Raw genomic sequence first — 17597 nt, forward strand, 5'->3', positions numbered from 1 at the left:
TGCACTGTGGATGCCTCTCTTACTCTTTTGAATAAAGTTCAACATCATTTAAATAAGTCAGATATGTATGTTAGAATACTTTTCATGGATTTCTCGTCTGATTTTAATATTGTCCAACCTAATCTTCTTTTAATGCGTCTTCACAATTTAGGTGTTAGTAGTTGGTTGATTTTATGGATCAAGGAATTTTTGTTCCCTCATTAGTTTCCATGTCTACTTAAGCCCTGTGTTTCCCTGTGTCTAGCGTCGACTGTTATACAGTATGTCATCTCCCCGTGCACTCCATATGTTTCCTCGTTTGATTCCTGTGGATTATTAAAGACTGTTATATTATAATACTCCCGCGTCTCCTCGATCCTCGCTCCTGTGTGAAAATATCTTCTATATACTTGTTTTTAGGAGGTTTCTAACGTTATCTTAATGACAAATGACGAGTGCATTTGTATTTTGTTGTTTTTGTATATAGTTTTACAATAAAAGCATATCAACCAGGCCCGGTTTAATACTGTCCCATCCATTGCTGTAGTTATCACTATGTCAATCACTGCTATTTCGAGAGTGAATTCCCGAAATTTTGCCAGTGTGTGTGGCAGAAAAACAAAATTTATACATTTTAAATGGATTATAGACTATAGAAAGCTCACAAAAAATGCTTTCTTAAAAAGCTGTTCATCGCAATCTCACAAAGTTATGTTATGACCAATGAATCTCTCTACACTGTGCGATCAATCTATTATTTACATCATGTATGCACTCTGTATGTTATAATGAGAGATTTCAGTTGTATAACTCAGCATGGAACAAAAACTGGTGTATGTTGTAGCTTTTAGATATGAGACAAAACCAGCATGTACTGTCAAGAGGATGATGAAAGTATTTTCATTTGAGTAAAGCCTTTAAGTTCCTTTAAATGTTTTTCTTCATTGAATATGTGCAATTTCTCATGTGGTAACATCTAATTTATTTGATTTTATTCAACCCAAAGATATTAACCTAATTAACCTATACATTAGGTTACAGTGATAAAATGAAATTTAAGGGTTAGATGAGGTAGAAATAGCTCCCTAAGATAAGATTTGTAGGTTAGCACTTCTTAATAGTGTACCATAGATTGTACAATGTTTTGTTTTGTTTTTTTCTCATCATGCTCATTTTGCAGCCACCCTCTTTTAAAGTGCCCCAGCCTGGCCCCCCATTTAAAATATTCTATAGACATGCCCCTGGTCTGTTGCAACATTTGACTTTGTCTATTCAATTGTAAATTATACGTATATCATCATATGTGCACGTTACAGCGGTGTGGGTGAGTAGCTGACAAATGTGGCTTTATTGTATTCAAACTGAAGAGCTCTGTAGTTTCAGGTTTCTAGATTATAGGTTTATTTTTGTCATTGTTGTATACATTTTGCAGTCTTTTCTTTTTATGTAGATATAAAATAAAATAATACATACAATTCAATCCTCATTTCAATAAAAAAATAAAAAAAAAAAAATAAAAACCATAACATAATACTTAATATAATTAAAAACTATAATTAAAATAAAATTTAAATGGTCTCTTAATAGTGCCTTTTGGTCTCTACCGGTAATTGGTCACCTTCTATTCATGGCTTTTGTTAAAGCCACTAAATCCTAATGTAATATGCCCCAAGACACACTACAGGAAACCATTATTTAATGGTTAAAAGTTGATTGTTTGTGATGTTTATGATGGTATTTGTAGTGGAGATCATTTGAACTTCTGTGATGGTATCTATTGCTTTTTTTCAGCAGGGTCACCATGGGTTTTGTTATGTTATTTGCCATAAATGCAATAGGATTGCTGTAATAATGTGAGATAGTAGTGACTGTTTGTAGTTGTGGTGGGCCTATTTGGGAGAAAATCCAGGGCCATTTTTTAATCCCAGTCCGACCCTTCTGACACATATCCGGTTTTCACACACGTTTACATTCACTTTAGCCATAACTGACTGTATTATTTACTCCACATGATGGACATTTTGACAACTGTGTGTGTATTTGACAATTCAGGCACAAGGAGATTAGGAGCACTGACCGCACTCTGTCAATAACCTAGACATAAAATGTATGTACAGTAAGTTTAAATTCACAGCCATCTAAACTTTAGACAGCAGAAGAAACATTCTGTATATCCAAAAAGTAACTTTCCTACCTCAAAATCAGGATTTTGTTGAAAACTTCTGCTGAGGTGAAATGATCGTGCTCCTTTTCCACAGGGAGAGAGAATCCTATTGAATATGTGCTGATTCATCACTCTAGCTTGTTTCTGATTCGAGGAATTAAGTTTGTTACAATTGTCCCCGGTTTCTCCTACTTTCTCTTTATTCTAAGTGTCTTTTCTGGTAAAGCCCTTGAAGAGAGAGGACGGGTTATAGTGGGTTCAAGAGTTTATGTGGCATCAACCTATGAATACAGATAGTGCATTTAGATTAAACTGATTAGAGATCACAATACATCCTTGACTAATTCGACATCGGGACAAGCAGATCTGAATACATTCTGATAACATTACACTTGTCTTTACATATGTGGACAACATCTGGATACATGCTGCATTTCAGTGCCAAGTGTAAATGGTGCAACAACAACAAAACAATGTCATATACATGCACCAGCAATTAAAATGAGTTGAAAAATAGATTCCTTTGAACTCTAGGTCTTTAAATGAAATTAGTTTAGAGCTTTACATGTAAATGCAACATTTTTAAGCAATCATGATTCATGAATATTTCTTTCCTCGTTTTGGTCTTTTTTGTACCTCTGAAGAAATGACTGAACTCTGAATTACTGCAAAATCTGAACTCAAGAATATATACAGTACAACTATAATTATGTGTGGGAACATGACCTTATTATCTGATAACTGACCCTTTTCCACTCCCAAAGACTTTGGACCAATAATAAGAACAACAGATCCGGATGAGTTCAAATTAATGCCCTTCAACCACATGATGGAGGAGACACACCAGAGCTCAGCCTCTCAGGACTCACGGTATGCATTTGAATTATCTTTTCTTTTTTTTTTTTGCTTTAATTATGGTGTATTTGTAAACATGTGGGGCACATTTACACAAAACTATATAATATATAAATATTAGTTAATCATTTTGTATCCTAATCAACACACTTCAAACAATTTGTATTTTTTGTTTCTCTCAGCTGGCTGTCTGGTTCACCTTCCCAAAATAATATATTTGTTTTTACGGATGCTGTTGCAAAGGACAAATGGGTAAAAAAACACTGTGTTGGCACTGATTGAAAGCACAAAGTCTGTGGTATATATTAAAAGCTTCTTATAATATTATGAACAGAATTCATTCTGAATCTATTATGGCCATAGACCTAGACATAGAACTTTTTGCAAATTAAACAAGCTGAATTCCTGCATCTCGAAAGAATATTACGTTATAATTGCCTGACACCATCACCTATCTATGAGTACTACTATCCATGTTGAGTAAAAAATTTACTACTGCATATGAACCAAACCATTAAGAATCTTTTTGAAAACAATGCTATACTCTCACTAATTAATATTCATATGTATAAATAATGTTCACTATTCTAAAACCCATTTTTGACTTTCTTGAAAACAAAACCACCTTTTCTGTTTTGACACACTTTCCACTCTGAAGATGCTTTAAGGCTTTATTCAGCCCTCATGCTACTCGTCGAAGAAGGAGCGAGGATCCGAATCAAGGACAGAATCAGCATTACTCCACCAGGATCTCCAATCCCTTAAATCCGGTCTATGTGGATTTAGCTCTGGCCTCTGGAGGACAGGCGACTGAAGCCACCAACATTATAGCGGATGCCTCCACATCTGTTTTAGTAATGAAATCAATATCCAGACCTTTCACACAGTGGAATAGTTATGTTTTTCTCAGCCACATGGTTGAATAAGAATCCTCACCATCCACAATAGTGAAGGAGTGTGTTTATTAAAATGTGTTTCATTGAGATATTGAGTATCCAAAATCAATATGCATACAACATTTTCTCTGTGTCTTCAGGTAACTGTTTTTCAAACTGTAAGGAACCCAGGAAAAGCAGAAACCTTCTCTTTCATTGTGGACTCCTCATTGAAAAATATGACAATCTATATTACAGGCAATTCAATTTATTTATACAGATGATGTATGGGAGCCTGGGAAGACACTGAGCATCCCTTTTACAGTGGATCTGATGAGCTCTTCAACATTAATGCTAGGAATGACCACAGGTTTGCTACAGTATTTCCCAGCACCATGACTGCTGGAAGTGGAAGAAGTGGAAATAGCACAGTAAATCTCACTGCACCCTCAAACACTCCTTCAGGCACTGAAGTGACCCTCTCCATTGAGGCCCAAACATCAGGAAAAAGTGATTTCAGCTATGCTGTGCTTAAGCTTTCAGTTGTTTCTCCAGTAACTATCTAAATAATCTGTTTCTGAATCATGTTATATTAAGCAAAAATATTTGAAAACATACCAGTAATATAATGGACCATAAATCTGAAATGTAAATGTAATATTTATCCATGAAAGTTTGGGGTCAATAAGATTTTTAAGAAAGAAACTAATATTTTTATTAAGCAAGGACACACAAAATCAATCAAAGATGAAATCACAAAGACCTTTATAATCTTACAAAGATTTCTATTTCTGTTTCTTTAAAGAATCCTGAAAACAAATGCATCAAGATTTCCACAAAAATATTAAGCAGCACAGCTCTTTCAACAATAAGAAATGTTTCTTGAGTAGCAAATCATTGTTTCTATTTGGGAAATTTACCTTAAATGGACAACTTTAAATTAGAAATTAAGCAGCAGTTTTAATGCAGACAAAGCAACCTACACTAAAATGCTTTTTTTGAGAACCACGTGTCATTTTCTATGCAATTATCAGAGATCCTTTGCTTGAAGGTGCATGAATTTATTAACATTAAATTCACTGATGTTACATAACAACATTTAGCAGTCTTTTTAAGTTAAAATGTATACAATAAACTTTCACATTTATTCCAATTAACGTAGAGAATTTTTGAGATAATCAAAATCGTTAATTAAAGGCTAATGTCATTTACTGTACATTGTAACATAGCTAAGAAAAGTTAGTCAACATGAAATGCTAATCGCAACTCAGTTTACATCAGAAATCTGATGCATTTCTCAGTGAAACAGGATATTCAATGTAGGGACTTGATTTTATCCATAGAGAATTGCTTGGATCATCAAAAGTGTCCATTTCAGAATGGAACGAGTTAGTTTGTAGGAAGCATTTGAAAGATTATTACACTTGATAAAAGATTCCTATTTATTATTTGGAATAATGTGCACCAGTGCATTTTCCATTCCAATGTAAATTAAGCTAATTACATTAATGATAGGTACCAATGGGAATATTCTCTACCTTGTGAAGTCTAGAATTGTCCAGTAGACACACAGATTCTCTGTTGGTGTTTCACCAAAATATACTTGTGTGCAAACATCCGCCCACATCGATCACAACCAAAAGGCTTCTCACGTGTGTGGATCCTCATATGTGTTTTGAGGTTTGAAGACTGGTTGAACATTTTCCCACAAAGGCTACAACCATAAGGCTTTTCACCTGTGTGAACAGTCACATGTTTTCTGAGGTTACTTTGATCTGCGAACTGCTTGCCACAGTGCACGCATCTGAACGGTTTTTCTCCTCTGTGGATGCTATGGTGTCTTTTGAGACTAGACGCCTGACTAAATCGCTTACCGCAGAGTGTACAGTGATGAAGCCTCTCCCTGTTATGAAGTTTTTGATGCAAGAGGAGAGTGCTGGGTTGAGAGAACGCTTTTCCACAATGTTTACATATAAACTTGTCTTTCCTTTGCATCTGAGGAGAGTCTGACTGTTTGACAGAAAAGCTCGGTGTGAAACGGGAATGTTTGGATTGAGAAATGTTGTTACCTTCAACGCTGTGTGTTAAATGACCTTCCACATCAGGCATAGACAAGCCATTAGAGTCTATTGGAGTTGCATAAGAACACATAGGATCTGCGCTCCCTCTGTACATCAAGTACTGATTCACAGAAGGTCCTCCGTTGCATTCAGATTCAGCATAGGAGGGATGATTTGTGGTTGCGTCAAATCTCCTGGAAACCCATGAGGGGAAGGATGGGACAGGCTGCAGGTTAGTCTCTGCGTCTCCATCACAACGTCTCTCCATAGTCGTTTCACCTATTTTGAAATACAACATGCTTAAAAGGAAACTAGTACACAAGAAAAAAAAAAAAGAGCAAATACTGCATTTAGTAATTATTTCACTCACAACAAGCATAGTTATTATTTGTTACTAATAGTAAATGTGCATCTTCACCTATATCAATCATTTCTGGGGTTTCGTCCTCAAGGTGATCAGGTCGCATACCATTGGACTGCCAGAGGAACAAATCATTGATGGAGAATTTTGTGAGTTTGAATGTTAAGAGCAATTTTATCAGGAAAAAAAAAATTGTTGTCTATATTCAAGCTATACTATCTATGTACCATGAAATATGAATATTGAATTTGATATGTTGGTAACTTTACAATAAGGTCTCATTAGTTAACATTAGTTAATGCATGAAGTAAAATTAACTAACAATGAGTAATATAGTTAATAAAAATACTGTTCATGTTAGCTGTTCATTAAATAATTTTGGTACAGTATACACTGAAAAAAGGATTTTAACTACTGCATCTCTTACACTAACCTCTTGATGGCAGTGCTGGACCGTGTCCTGGTCTATGAAGTTATCTCTGTGGACTGTTACAAAAACTCCTGCACCATACTGTGTGTCTTCTCCCAGAAAGCAAAGAGTAGAAATAACACAGGGTAAGCAAAGATACATTTTCATTTTTAATATCAAGATCCATTTAAAAGCTTGTCATGTTTTAATTATTTTCTCAGGAAAATAAATATAAAATAAAAAATACAATAAATAGATCAAATAAATAAATAAATAGCACTATTATTAATGCTATAATTTTGTTGTATATTTGACAATTTATGAATCTATTCCTTCATGTATTACCAGATAAATAATTAGCATATTTAGTAATATATGTAATATTACTAATTACTTATCTGGATTAATTTGTAAAACCTTACACAAATTTTATCATCCATGTTGGGACAACTAAATAAGTGAAAAATAAAGTGCACACACACACACTACATACAGTACAATATACTCACGGTTTTCAGTAGTCTCTGTTTCTCTTTCTGACTGTTCACACCTCATGTTGTCAGGTCTCTCCTCTTTAATAATGAGAACATCTGGCTCGTCATCCTCTACAGACTGACAAAAAGCGAAACGCTGTCATGATTCCTGATACATTATTAGTGGCCAGATGAGCTCTCTGATTGTGAAATACAGTTTCTTACCTCTTGATGGCAGCGCTGGACTGTGTTCTGGTCTATGAAGTTATCTCTGCGGACTGTTAAAAAGACTCCTGCACTCCTGTACAGGCTGTCATCTTTAGCTACAACATGCAAATAACAGTATATAAAGCAAAAAGAAAATACCATGCAATATCCATATGAAATAAAATACTAAAATACAGTTTTCGTTGAATAATTCATATATATCTGTGAACTTCACATTAGTTGGTTGGATAAAATCTCCTTAAAAGCTATATTTTGTCATTCTGTTGGTATCAGCTAATCACAGATCTGACCACTATATGCACTTATTCCCAAAAATAACTTACAACGAAAATAAAACAATACATCATACTCACGCTTTTCAGTAGTCTCTGTTTCTCTTTCTGACTGTTCACACCTCTCGTTGCCAGGTCTCTCCTCTTTAATAAGGACAATGTCCGGCTCGTCATTCTCTACAGACTGATCAAAAATACAATGTTGTCATGAGAGTAAATGTTTAGGGGGTCAACTGACATGGTTGTTCAATGACCTATGACAGCATATCCAGATCTGTACAGATTGCATATACACAACCCTTCCAAATTCTGGGTCAGTAAGATTTTTATTTTTAAATAAATTAATACTTTCACTGAGCGAGCATGCATTATATTGATAAAAATGACATTAATAGCATTTACAGTTTTACAAAATATTGCTATTTCAAATAAATGCTGTTCTTTTGAACGTTATGTTCTTCAAAGGATTCTGAAAATAAGCATTGTTTCCACAAAAATATATTAAGCAGTACAACTGTTTTCAACATAATTATGGACCAAATCAGCGTATTAGATAAAGCATCTGCATATTATGATTTCTGAAGGATCATGCTGAAAATCAATCTTTGCTTTTAATGTCTCTATCTATACAAAAAACATCTCAATAAAAGCAAGTGGCATACAATATTTGAAGTTTTTAGGTTTTTAAGTATCACTGAAATGCTAATAACACAAAAGTTGAACTCTGTGATAAATGGGGAAGTATAAGCACTGTAGGAAGACAGTTGAGAAAGGTTCAGTGGAACTGTCAGATTGAATGAGCAGGTAACAAGATGTTTGCAGTGTACAAAAACGAGACATTCAATGTTCATGCAAACCTCGTCTATTCTTTCTGGTTGAAGATGCGAGACTTTACGGGAGCGAGCTGTTTCATCTTCATCCCTATCCTCATTAGACAGCGAAGCGATTTTCACACTAATTCGACCTGGAAACAGAACACGTTCTCCATTAGCAATTAATGAATTATATTAGAATTAGTCTGACATCACTGTTGTCTATTGGAAAGACCATGATCATCCCTTCACCTGATGCTTTTTCGTGACCTCCTGTTTTTGTCAAGGCAGTTGATTCGTTTCTTAGTTTGTGCGCTCTTCGATAAAACGAATCCCGGATTTCTATCAGTTTTAATTTCTTTTTAAGGTGGTTATTCTCCTTTTGTGTTTGAGATATTTCAAGCTGTAATTCGGTATAGCTGTCCTCGACAAGTTTGCATATTTCTGCCACAGCGGCGTTTGCGAGTACTTCCATAACTGAAGCGATTTGCGTCTGAAACGTTACAATATTTGCCATTGTGTTGGAATCTATAAGATTAAGCTCCTTTAATAATAGCGAGGCGGTCCTTACAATAAATCCTTTCAAATGAGTATGTCTAGGGGTCTGGAGCTCTCTCGAAACCGATTTATACAGCTCGAAAAGTGAAGATGGCCATTGTGTCGACAACATCCGCTTGCGCTTTTTAAAATAAAAGCTCTCGTGCTACTGAACAATTTTTCAAGTGCCCATAAATAGGCTTAGTACATTATCACAATGAGTGAACATAACGATCTATTTGGAATATTTTCGGATGTTAAAAACTGGCACGGACTGAGAAGTTAATAAGAAATGGATCTAAAAACAGTAACCAAAATAAATAAATAAATAAAAAATTGCGAGACACTAACATAAGGCTAAACATTTTGTTATGAACTGGCCAATTTTGAGATGGAAGTCTTTATTTCATTGCAATGTATTTGTTTATAGCCTAGATTTTAAGTACAATACATATTTTAAAGTTTTTTTTTTTCTAAATTATTTTTGTTATACAACATTTTATTTCTAAAACGTCAAAAAAATAGTTATTTCCTTTTTTCTGGCTGTTGACTGTATTTTCTGATTTATGATTAAAACCTTCTAGTATGTAAACAAAATGTATGCTAATATTATATTTATTTACAAAATTTTGTGGACTTGTTTTTCCGTGTTTTACCCGTTGTACCCCTGTCCTTGTTCTTGAGTTTCCTTTTATGGTCATTTTCCTGTTCTTGTTGAGTTGTTTGATTATTCTATGCACCTGTTTTGTTAATTATCCTATGTATATTAGTTCCTGTTTGTTTCTTCATTCCGGTCAGCTTTGTTACTAGTTGTTTGATTTTGATCCTGAGTTGTATGTACCCTGCGTTTTCAGTATTAAACTCTATGCAAGTGAAGTTTGAGACCCCTGCGTTCTCCCTTGCCACAGCGAACCGTGATAATTTAAGATTTAAGGCAGCTTCTAATACAAAATAAAATATGCTGTTTCCCAATGCAGTCAATCAACTGGGGGAGTGTGGCAAAATCTTTTAGTAATTGATTTGCCTTACAGAAATAAATCATAAAATGCATAGATTCTAAATTCATTGCATTTATGATTGCTGGGCATTTTTATTTTCAGTTTTTATTATAATCATTATTCCTGAATGATTACCACTATGTATTATTGCAAAACAACCAATTTGTTTTATTATTTTATTTTACTTCAATTTATTTTACTCTAACTACAGCAGCCTACTGACTGCAGTGTTGTTGCTCATCTTAAACCTTGACTTGACCTGAGCAATAAGGTTAAGCAAAAACTCAAATCAGCAGTGGCTCAGTAGATATTCATTAATACTTTACAAAGTTGTGGAACTTTACTTACTTAAATACATCTTGAAAAAGAAGTGAATGTAGATACGTTTATTTCCACCTAATTGAAAAAACTGAGAAACACTGGATTCTGGGTAACATTGTTTACCGTAAAAACAGCTTTGATGTACAAGACAAACTCCAATAATGAACTTTTAAAAAATAAAGTGACCTTTATATTTACAGTACATCACAACAAGAAACACAAACATCTGTATTTTTCAGTATTCTTTATTGATCTAGTATTTTTATTACAGTTTTTTTTTTCTTATTTATTTTTCAGTTTAACATGTTCATGCCAATGACTTACATAAATGAGCTTTTTTGCATTTCCTTTACATCACAAGCTTGCTTTACATTTATAAAGTTAAAGTGCATGGAGTATGAATAAATAATAGCTAATGTTCTACCTTTTGTCCCTTTAAATTAAAATGTGTAATGTCAAGCAGACTAATGATTTGCAAAAGATTAACTGTAAACATAAACAGAATATTACAAATAAATACAAATAAATAACAATAATACAATTTCATTATAGACTATAGGACGTATTAAAATGTCACATTAAGGAATATTTTATGGAGGACCTGTTTGTCTAGGATAATAAAATAAATAGTTTATAAAGAAGCATTAACATAGTACTTTCAATACTACAAAAGAAGCAGTATTGATAGCATCCAAAATCCATGATTTTTATGTTCTCATTGGTTTTCAGTCCTGTTTTTGTCAAATATCTCGGAACTCTTTAGAAGAGACTGTTTCGAGTGGTGTACTGCACATTGTACGACTGTCTTCTGTGCCAACGTCTTCTGATTGCTGCACAGCAACCACACAGCAAACACTAAACACATAAACAGACAAAGTGAGAGTTAGCATCAAGGAAGGGAATTTTATACACTTTAAAAACACTTTTAATCAGCTTTAGATACACAATTATATACCACACTTAAAAGGAAGATCTATGTCTATTTTACTGTAAGAATAAGACATGCCTGTTGTTGGTAATCACTTCAATTACAAATGCACATATTTGACATTCAGTCAACATAATACTTACGCAAAGGAGAATCCAGCAAGGTACGAGCCCGATGACAATAGCACAGGGGACAATGATAGCCACAATCCATGCTGCATTAGTACTGTTGTTTGAGATTGTAGTGTTCATGGTGGTTGGAGCTGGTGTGGTAAAAGCCTTGAAAAGGGCACTGACCAAGAAACCGGAGCCCGTGTTGCTGTTACGTTCTGAGAAAACATACGTAACATTGGCCTCGATCACAAGGAGATCATCCCTATGGAGAAATTAAACATACAATGAGAAACAAAAGGAAATAACTAAAAATTATCCTGCCAATCATTCACCCATTTATCAAAAACATCACATTAATAAAAGCAGTTTTCTTAAATTCATTTAGATATTTCTTCTCACGATAAAGTAAAAAGCAGTGGATCAGAACTCACTTGAAATCGGCTGGAATGAGCAGATTAACCGAGGGGTCCTTTAGTATCTGCTTCACCTGTAGAGTGCAGCAATAAATTACAATAAGTAACTGATTAAAATAGGGCAATTTCAATTAAAGGGACAACAATATCCAAGCCTCTCAAACTCACCAAATCATTTATCTTGTTTTGGATTTCTTTGTAGGCTTCTTGCCTTTGTATCTCTGTCAGTAATACTTTGTTCATTTCGAATGCAAAAATCAGTGCGTAGGCGGTGTCATTAATTCCTTAAAAATATATATAACAAAAATAATTAGTTGTGTGACTATATATCGGGCATGATATTTCATTATCCATTTTCATTTTTCATTATGCATAATTACTGACTGTTTTTTTTTTTATTATTATTTTCAATCAAAGAAATACATAAAATATATTATTGTGTTATAATTATGTTATATTCACAACAAAAAAAGGAGCATAAAAAGAGAGAAAAACTCACCGATACACACAACATTATTCAAGGTCACAGGTTCGCTCACGCTTGTTACTCTCGTGGTTAGTTTAGTTGTGAGATTTGTGGCCAGCATAGATTTAACCACCTGTAGAACATTACTCTCACTTGGTCTTGGGCCCAGTGTGATAAACTCCAGACGAATCTTAATAATTGCCCTCCTAGTCCTGCATAAATAAAAATGATAAATAACTGGTATATAAAAACAGAAAATGAAAACAACTATTTTATTTTATTTTTAAATCACTCATTGATCTTACAAGATCGGTGGTGAAGTTGTGCTTGTCAGAGTGCTCGCTGTAAAAGAAAGTAATAATTAATGGAGGAGAATCAGACTTTCAGTTACAGCTTTTGTTGTTTTTGAAGCAAGACATATAAAACATGACAAAAAATTGAAGTTTTTTAACATTTGATTGTCAGTTTGGCCATATAATCTTTGAGGTACAGTAACAGATGGTTGACAGTGCAGCAGGTGTGGATATGGTAATTACCTTCATTAAGTTGGAGAAGTTCCTGAACAAAGATGCTGGGTTGCGTGATGTCACTTGGTGAGAAAACATACTCTACATTGGCCTTAATTACTGTGGAATTACCCCTGTGGGGATGAATTAAAATGTACAATGTGAACCTAAAGTCAATAAGTCACAAGCCACAACAAAAAAAAAAAAAAAACAAACAACAAAACAAAAAAAAAGACATTAGGACACATAATTTGCTCAAATTAAAGTAAAAAGTGATGCAGAACGTACGTGAAATCAGCTGGTTGGAACTTAATGATAGGCGCTGATGAGTTACTGAGAAGGATCTTGCCCAGCTGAAAAAAAATTAGATGAATTTGTTTATAAATATGTTGAGGTTAATGTGGCAAATGAAAAAGAGAGACAAAAGAAGAAAAGAAAAAAAGTGTTTGTAAAAGACTACACTATTGAAATGTTTCCAACTTACCAATGAGTTTATAGAGTCTTGTATTAACAGGTGGGTGCCATTCCTGAGTTCAAGCTTCTCTGTCATGGTTATATTGCTGATTTCAAATCCAAAGTGGAGAGCATAAGGCCGTCTCATTTATTATTTTAAAAATACATAAAACCAATTGATTAGTTGTTTGCTTATATTTGGTGGGGTAAATTTCAGCTATGCACTTCCTTAATATGATTTTTCTTTCAAAATAGGCTATAAAAGCTACAGATCTACAACGATTAGAATTTAAATAACATATTCAGATCACAAAAGGAGCCAAACCAGGAGAGACAAAACTCACGTGATATATTGACATTGAACAAAGCTCACAGGATCACTCAGGTCTTGAGCTTACTGGTGTCCCTTGTTTAGTTTTGAGACGCGTCTGAAAGCAGTGAGTGTTGGCCACCTCAAAGAACCTTCTCTGCATTTGGCAGGGGCCCGTGTGAACAAACACGAGGCGAATGAATATAAGCGCTTTGCCACGCCTACAAAGACAATAGATAATAGATATAAGGTTTGAAAATGAAAATAATAATAATAAAAAAAAGAAGTAAATACCAGACTGAAATCATTGAACTTACACTATCCGTGGAGAGTTGTCAGAGGCTGTCTGTCGTTAAGACTGTAAAGAAAGTAATGGATTATGGAAGGGCTTGCATTTTACACATTTGCCAATCAGTTGACCAGTTTTGACAAAAACCTGTCTGTGAACGAAACGCTCCTTGAGGAAGCTGAGGTTGTTGCTCTCCACCCGGGAAAGGTGTTTTCCATTCTCCCACAATCTGGTTTAAAGTGCTTCTAAAGAAAAACAATAGATTTTTGTTGGGGATTTTTTAAACCAATCTTGAAAAAGTATTTTTTTTTTTTTTTTTTTTTTTTTATTTATTTTTTTTTTTTTGTATTGCGAAATTTAAGTTAAAAGTTTGGAACCATGTTTTAAACACTTTGAGTGAGTTTTTTTTTTACGTTTTGTTTTTTTTTTTTTTCTTTTTGATTTTTTGGACTTTTTTTTTTTTCAGAAAGAGTATTCAGCTGCAGGAGGAAAAATTTTTTTTTTTTTTTTGTTCTTTTTGTTTTTGGGCATTTTTTTTTTTTTTTTTTACACCGTTTTTTTCTTTGGTTTACGCGCTTTATTTTTTTTATTTTTTTTTTTTGGTTTTTTTTGTTGCCTCTAGACAAAGGTTTCCTTGGCATGCTTTTGTTTTTTTTTTTTAACTGTAAAGACACAGTTTTTTCTTGTTTTTTTTTTTTTGGATTCTTGTTTTTTTTTTTTAATTTTTTTTGAATTTTTTTTGTTTTTGTATCACATTTTTTTTTGTTTTTTTTTTTTTTTTTTTTTCCCAGGTGAAAAATGAGACACGGACCTTCATTTTTGGGTTTTTTTTTTTCAGTTTCACCGTGTTTTTTTTTTTTTTTTCTCCTTTTTTTACGCAGAGTTTGGATTGCATTTTTTTTTTGAGATTCATTGGGACTTTTTTTTTTGATTTGAAAACCAGCTTGCTTGTGACCACTGCGTGAACCAGATTTGTAAAATTAGTTTTTTGTGATTTGTGAACATCCAATTTGGTCCAATTGTTTCCTCTTTTTTTTTTTTGTTGTCAAAATTTTTTTGTTTGTATTTTGTACAGTTTTGTTTGTTTTTTTAGTAACAGTTACACTTTTGTTTTTTTTTTGTTTTTTTTTGTTTTAGTGGTTATGGTAGACGTTTTCATTTTTGTTTTTTTTTTTTTTTTGACAATGGTATTTTTTGGAAAGCTGTATCCATTTTTTGTTTTTTCTGGTTGAAAGTTTTTTTGTTTTTTTTTTTTTTGTTATTTTTTAGGGACTTTTTTGCTGTTATTTGTGGTGAAAAAGTGTTTTTTTTTTTCCTTTTTAGCGTCAATAAGCGAAAAATTTGAGGGGACACATGAAATTTTTTTTTTGATGTTTTTTTCACATCTTTTCTGTTTTTTGCTGACTTGTTTTGTTAATTTTTTTTGTCCAGGGTTTCATTTTGTTTTTGTGTTTAGCGCAGGGAAAAATTTTTTTTTTTCAATCAATTTTTTGAAAGGATTTGTTGAACCTAAGTTGTATTACCACTTTTCATTTTGAAGTTTTTTGCATTTTTGATGGTTTCCTTGCACTTCTGTTTTTTTTTTTTTTAAGCACACAGGGGCCTTTTTTTGCTTTTTTTTTTCACGTTTAAATGGCAATTTTTTTTTTTTTTTAGGAGGTTTTTTTTTTTCGTTTTGTTGTTTTTTGGTAATTTTTTTTTTTTTTTTTTGTGTTCTTTTTTTTTTTTTTTTCGCCTTTTTTTTTTTTCAAAAACTTTTTTGTATTTTTTTTTTTTTTGGTTAAATCTCATAGCAGGTGTTTTTCAACACACCCTTTTTTTTCATTGAGCTTTGTTTCTTGGATTTTTTGTTTTTGAGTTTTTTTGTTTTTTTTTTGTTTTTTTCTTTTTGTTTTGGTTTTTTTTTTTTGTTATTTTTGTTCTTGCTTTTTTTTTTGGTGAACCAAGATTTGTTTTTATAAACCACATTGTTTGTGTTTTGACATGTTTTTTTGGGGCAAATTTAAAACATTTTTTTTGCATTTTTTTTTTTTTTTTTTTTTGTTTGTTTTTTTTTTTTTTACAACACTTTTGAACGTAGTTTTTGAACCACTGGTTTGTTGTTTCTTTTTTTTTTTTTTAGTGGTTTTTAGACGTGGTTTTTTTTTGTTTTGTTTTTTGGTTTTCTTTTTTTTTTTTTTTTTTGGAAGGTGGATTTTTTTTTGCCATCACTTTTTTTGAAGTTTTTTTTTTTTCTTTTTTTAGACTTTTGGTTTGGCCACTTTATTGTTTTTTTTGAAAGGTTTTTTATTTTTTTTTTTTTTTTTTTTTTTTTTAAACAATTTTCTAGTTTAAATTTGTTTTTTTTGTGAGGACACATTTTTTAAAAGATTTTTTTTTTTTTTCACATTTTTTTTTTTGTTCTTTGACTTGGGTTTTTGTTTGGGACTTTTTGGTTTTTGTCCTTTTTTTTGTTCAGCTGCAGGGGAAACAGAAAATACAAACCATTTTTTGTTTTTTCTCGTTATGTTTGTTGCGGAACCTAAGATTTTTTACACTGTTCCTTTTTTAAATTTACCGCGCTATTTTTTTGTGTTTTTTGCATTTCTCATTGGTGCATTGGCCTCTAGACACAGGGCCTTTGGGCATGCTTGTTGTTCAATCACTTTTTTTTCAAATTTTGTTGTTTAGGACGGTTTTTTAGATGTTCTGTTTGGTTTTTATTTTTTTTGTTAGAATGTTTTTTTTTTCTTTAATTTTCCATTTTTTGGATTGTTTCTCATATTTTAAAAGTTTCCAAGGTCCTTTTTTTTTAGTGTGTTTTTTTGTGGTTTTCAGTCACCATTTTCGCTTTTATTTTTTGTTGGTTTATTGTTTGACATTACGCAGAGTTTTTTGCACTTTCTTTTGAGACGATTTTTTTTTTTTTTTTTTTTTTTTTTTTTTCTTCTTGTTGCTTTTGTTTTAACTTTTTTTTTTTTTTCTGCCATATGTGGAGCTTTTTTTTTTTTTTTTTTTTTGTTTCTTTTTTGTTGTCACTGACTTGTTTTTTTTTGTATTTGTTTGTTTCTCAGCTTATTTTACATTTTGGTTTGGAGGAGTTAAACAGAAACACTGGTTGTTTTTTTTTTTTTTTTTGCTTTCGGGGGTTTTAGACGTTGTTTTTTGAGACGCTGTTTTGTTTTTTTTTTTTTTTTTTTTTTTTTTGTTGTTTGTTTCTTTTGTTATTTTTATTGTGTTTAGTGTTTCTTTTATTTTTTTTTTAGAATTTGTTTTTTACTTTTTTTTTGTTTTTTGTTTTTTTTTGTGTTTTTTTGATTTTGTATTTGTTTTTTTTTTTTTGTTTTTTAACTTTTTTTTTTTTTTTTTTGGTTGTTTGAAGGGAGGACTCTTGAAGTTTTTTTGTTTGTTTAGCCGTTTTTGTTTTTTACCGTTTTTTTTTTGGACATGTGTTTTTTTTGTTGGAATTTTTGTTTTTTGTTTTGGGTTTTAGAGCGGATTTGTTTTTTTTTTTTTTTTTTTTATCGTAAGACTGGAATAGAATTTCTTTAGTTGATATTTTTTCTGGCATTTTTTATTTTTTTTTTTTTTTTTATTTCTGCCCTTTTTCTTTTTTGTTGACTCTACCGACCACAGGGTCATTTGGCCATGGTTTCTTTTTTACGTTAAATGTTAAGACCCACTAGTTTCTACTCCTCCCTTATTTGATGGGAGATTCTGTTTTGTTTTTCTTTTTTTTTTTTTTTCACATTTTTTTGTTTTTTGCGTTTTTTTTTTGTTTTTTGAAAATTTTTAC

The 17597-nt window shown here is 32.3% G+C and overlaps 2 protein-coding genes across 3 annotated transcripts; both read right to left on the reverse strand.

Moving 5' to 3' along the window:
- Positions 1-3043: 3043 nt before the first annotated feature.
- si:dkey-56e3.3 (zinc finger protein 19) lies at positions 3044-9171 on the reverse strand. 2 transcript variants are annotated; one of them, XM_042760001.1, is made up of 8 exons: positions 8741-9171; positions 8534-8640; positions 7758-7860; positions 7402-7499; positions 7213-7315; positions 6728-6813; positions 6352-6409; positions 3044-6212 (listed from the first exon to the last, which is right to left on the reverse strand). In XM_042760001.1, the coding sequence occupies exons 1-8, from the start codon at positions 9156-9158 to the stop codon at positions 5422-5424; spliced, it is 1764 nt and encodes a 587-aa protein (XP_042615935.1). In that variant the 5' UTR covers positions 9159-9171; the 3' UTR covers positions 3044-5421. The 2 variants fall into 2 exon arrangements, with proteins under 2 accessions (XP_042615935.1, XP_042615931.1); XM_042759997.1 differs by having other exon boundaries at positions 6728-6816.
- A 1402-nt stretch (positions 9172-10573) lies between these two features.
- Positions 10574-13353, reverse strand: LOC109068406. The gene is made up of 9 exons (XM_042760129.1): positions 13255-13353; positions 13059-13123; positions 12801-12904; positions 12570-12606; positions 12298-12476; positions 11967-12082; positions 11817-11872; positions 11416-11647; positions 10574-11199 (listed from the first exon to the last, which is right to left on the reverse strand). Exons 1-9 carry the CDS (start codon positions 13318-13320, stop codon positions 11104-11106), a joined length of 951 nt encoding a protein of 316 aa, XP_042616063.1. The 5' UTR covers positions 13321-13353; the 3' UTR covers positions 10574-11103.
- Between the last annotated feature and the right edge of the window lie 4244 nt (positions 13354-17597).

This window comes from Cyprinus carpio, chromosome A1, assembly GCF_018340385.1.
Source record: "Cyprinus carpio isolate SPL01 chromosome A1, ASM1834038v1, whole genome shotgun sequence".
Lineage (NCBI taxonomy): Eukaryota > Metazoa > Chordata > Actinopteri > Cypriniformes > Cyprinidae > Cyprinus > Cyprinus carpio.

Coding starts and splice junctions, on each gene's coding strand:
- LOC109068406 (XM_042760129.1), bottom strand. CDS start 13,320: ATGACAGAGAAGCTTGAACTCAGGAATGGCACCCACCTGTTAATACAA. Junction 12,607..12,800: donor ACTTCTCCAACTTAATGAAG/GTAATTACCATA, acceptor TTTCTTTTACAG/CGAGCACTCTGACAAGCACA. Junction 12,083..12,297: donor GAATAATGTTGTGTGTATCG/GTGAGTTTTTCT, acceptor TATATTTTTAAG/GAATTAATGACACCGCCTAC.
- si:dkey-56e3.3 (XM_042759997.1), bottom strand. CDS start 9,158: ATGTTGTCGACACAATGGCCATCTTCACTTTTCGAGCTGTATAAATCG. Junction 7,500..7,757: donor AACAGAGACTACTGAAAAGC/GTGAGTATGATG, acceptor TGCATGTTGTAG/CTAAAGATGACAGCCTGTAC. Junction 6,213..6,351: donor CCCAGAAATGATTGATATAG/GTGAAGATGCAC, acceptor ATTTCAAAATAG/GTGAAACGACTATGGAGAGA.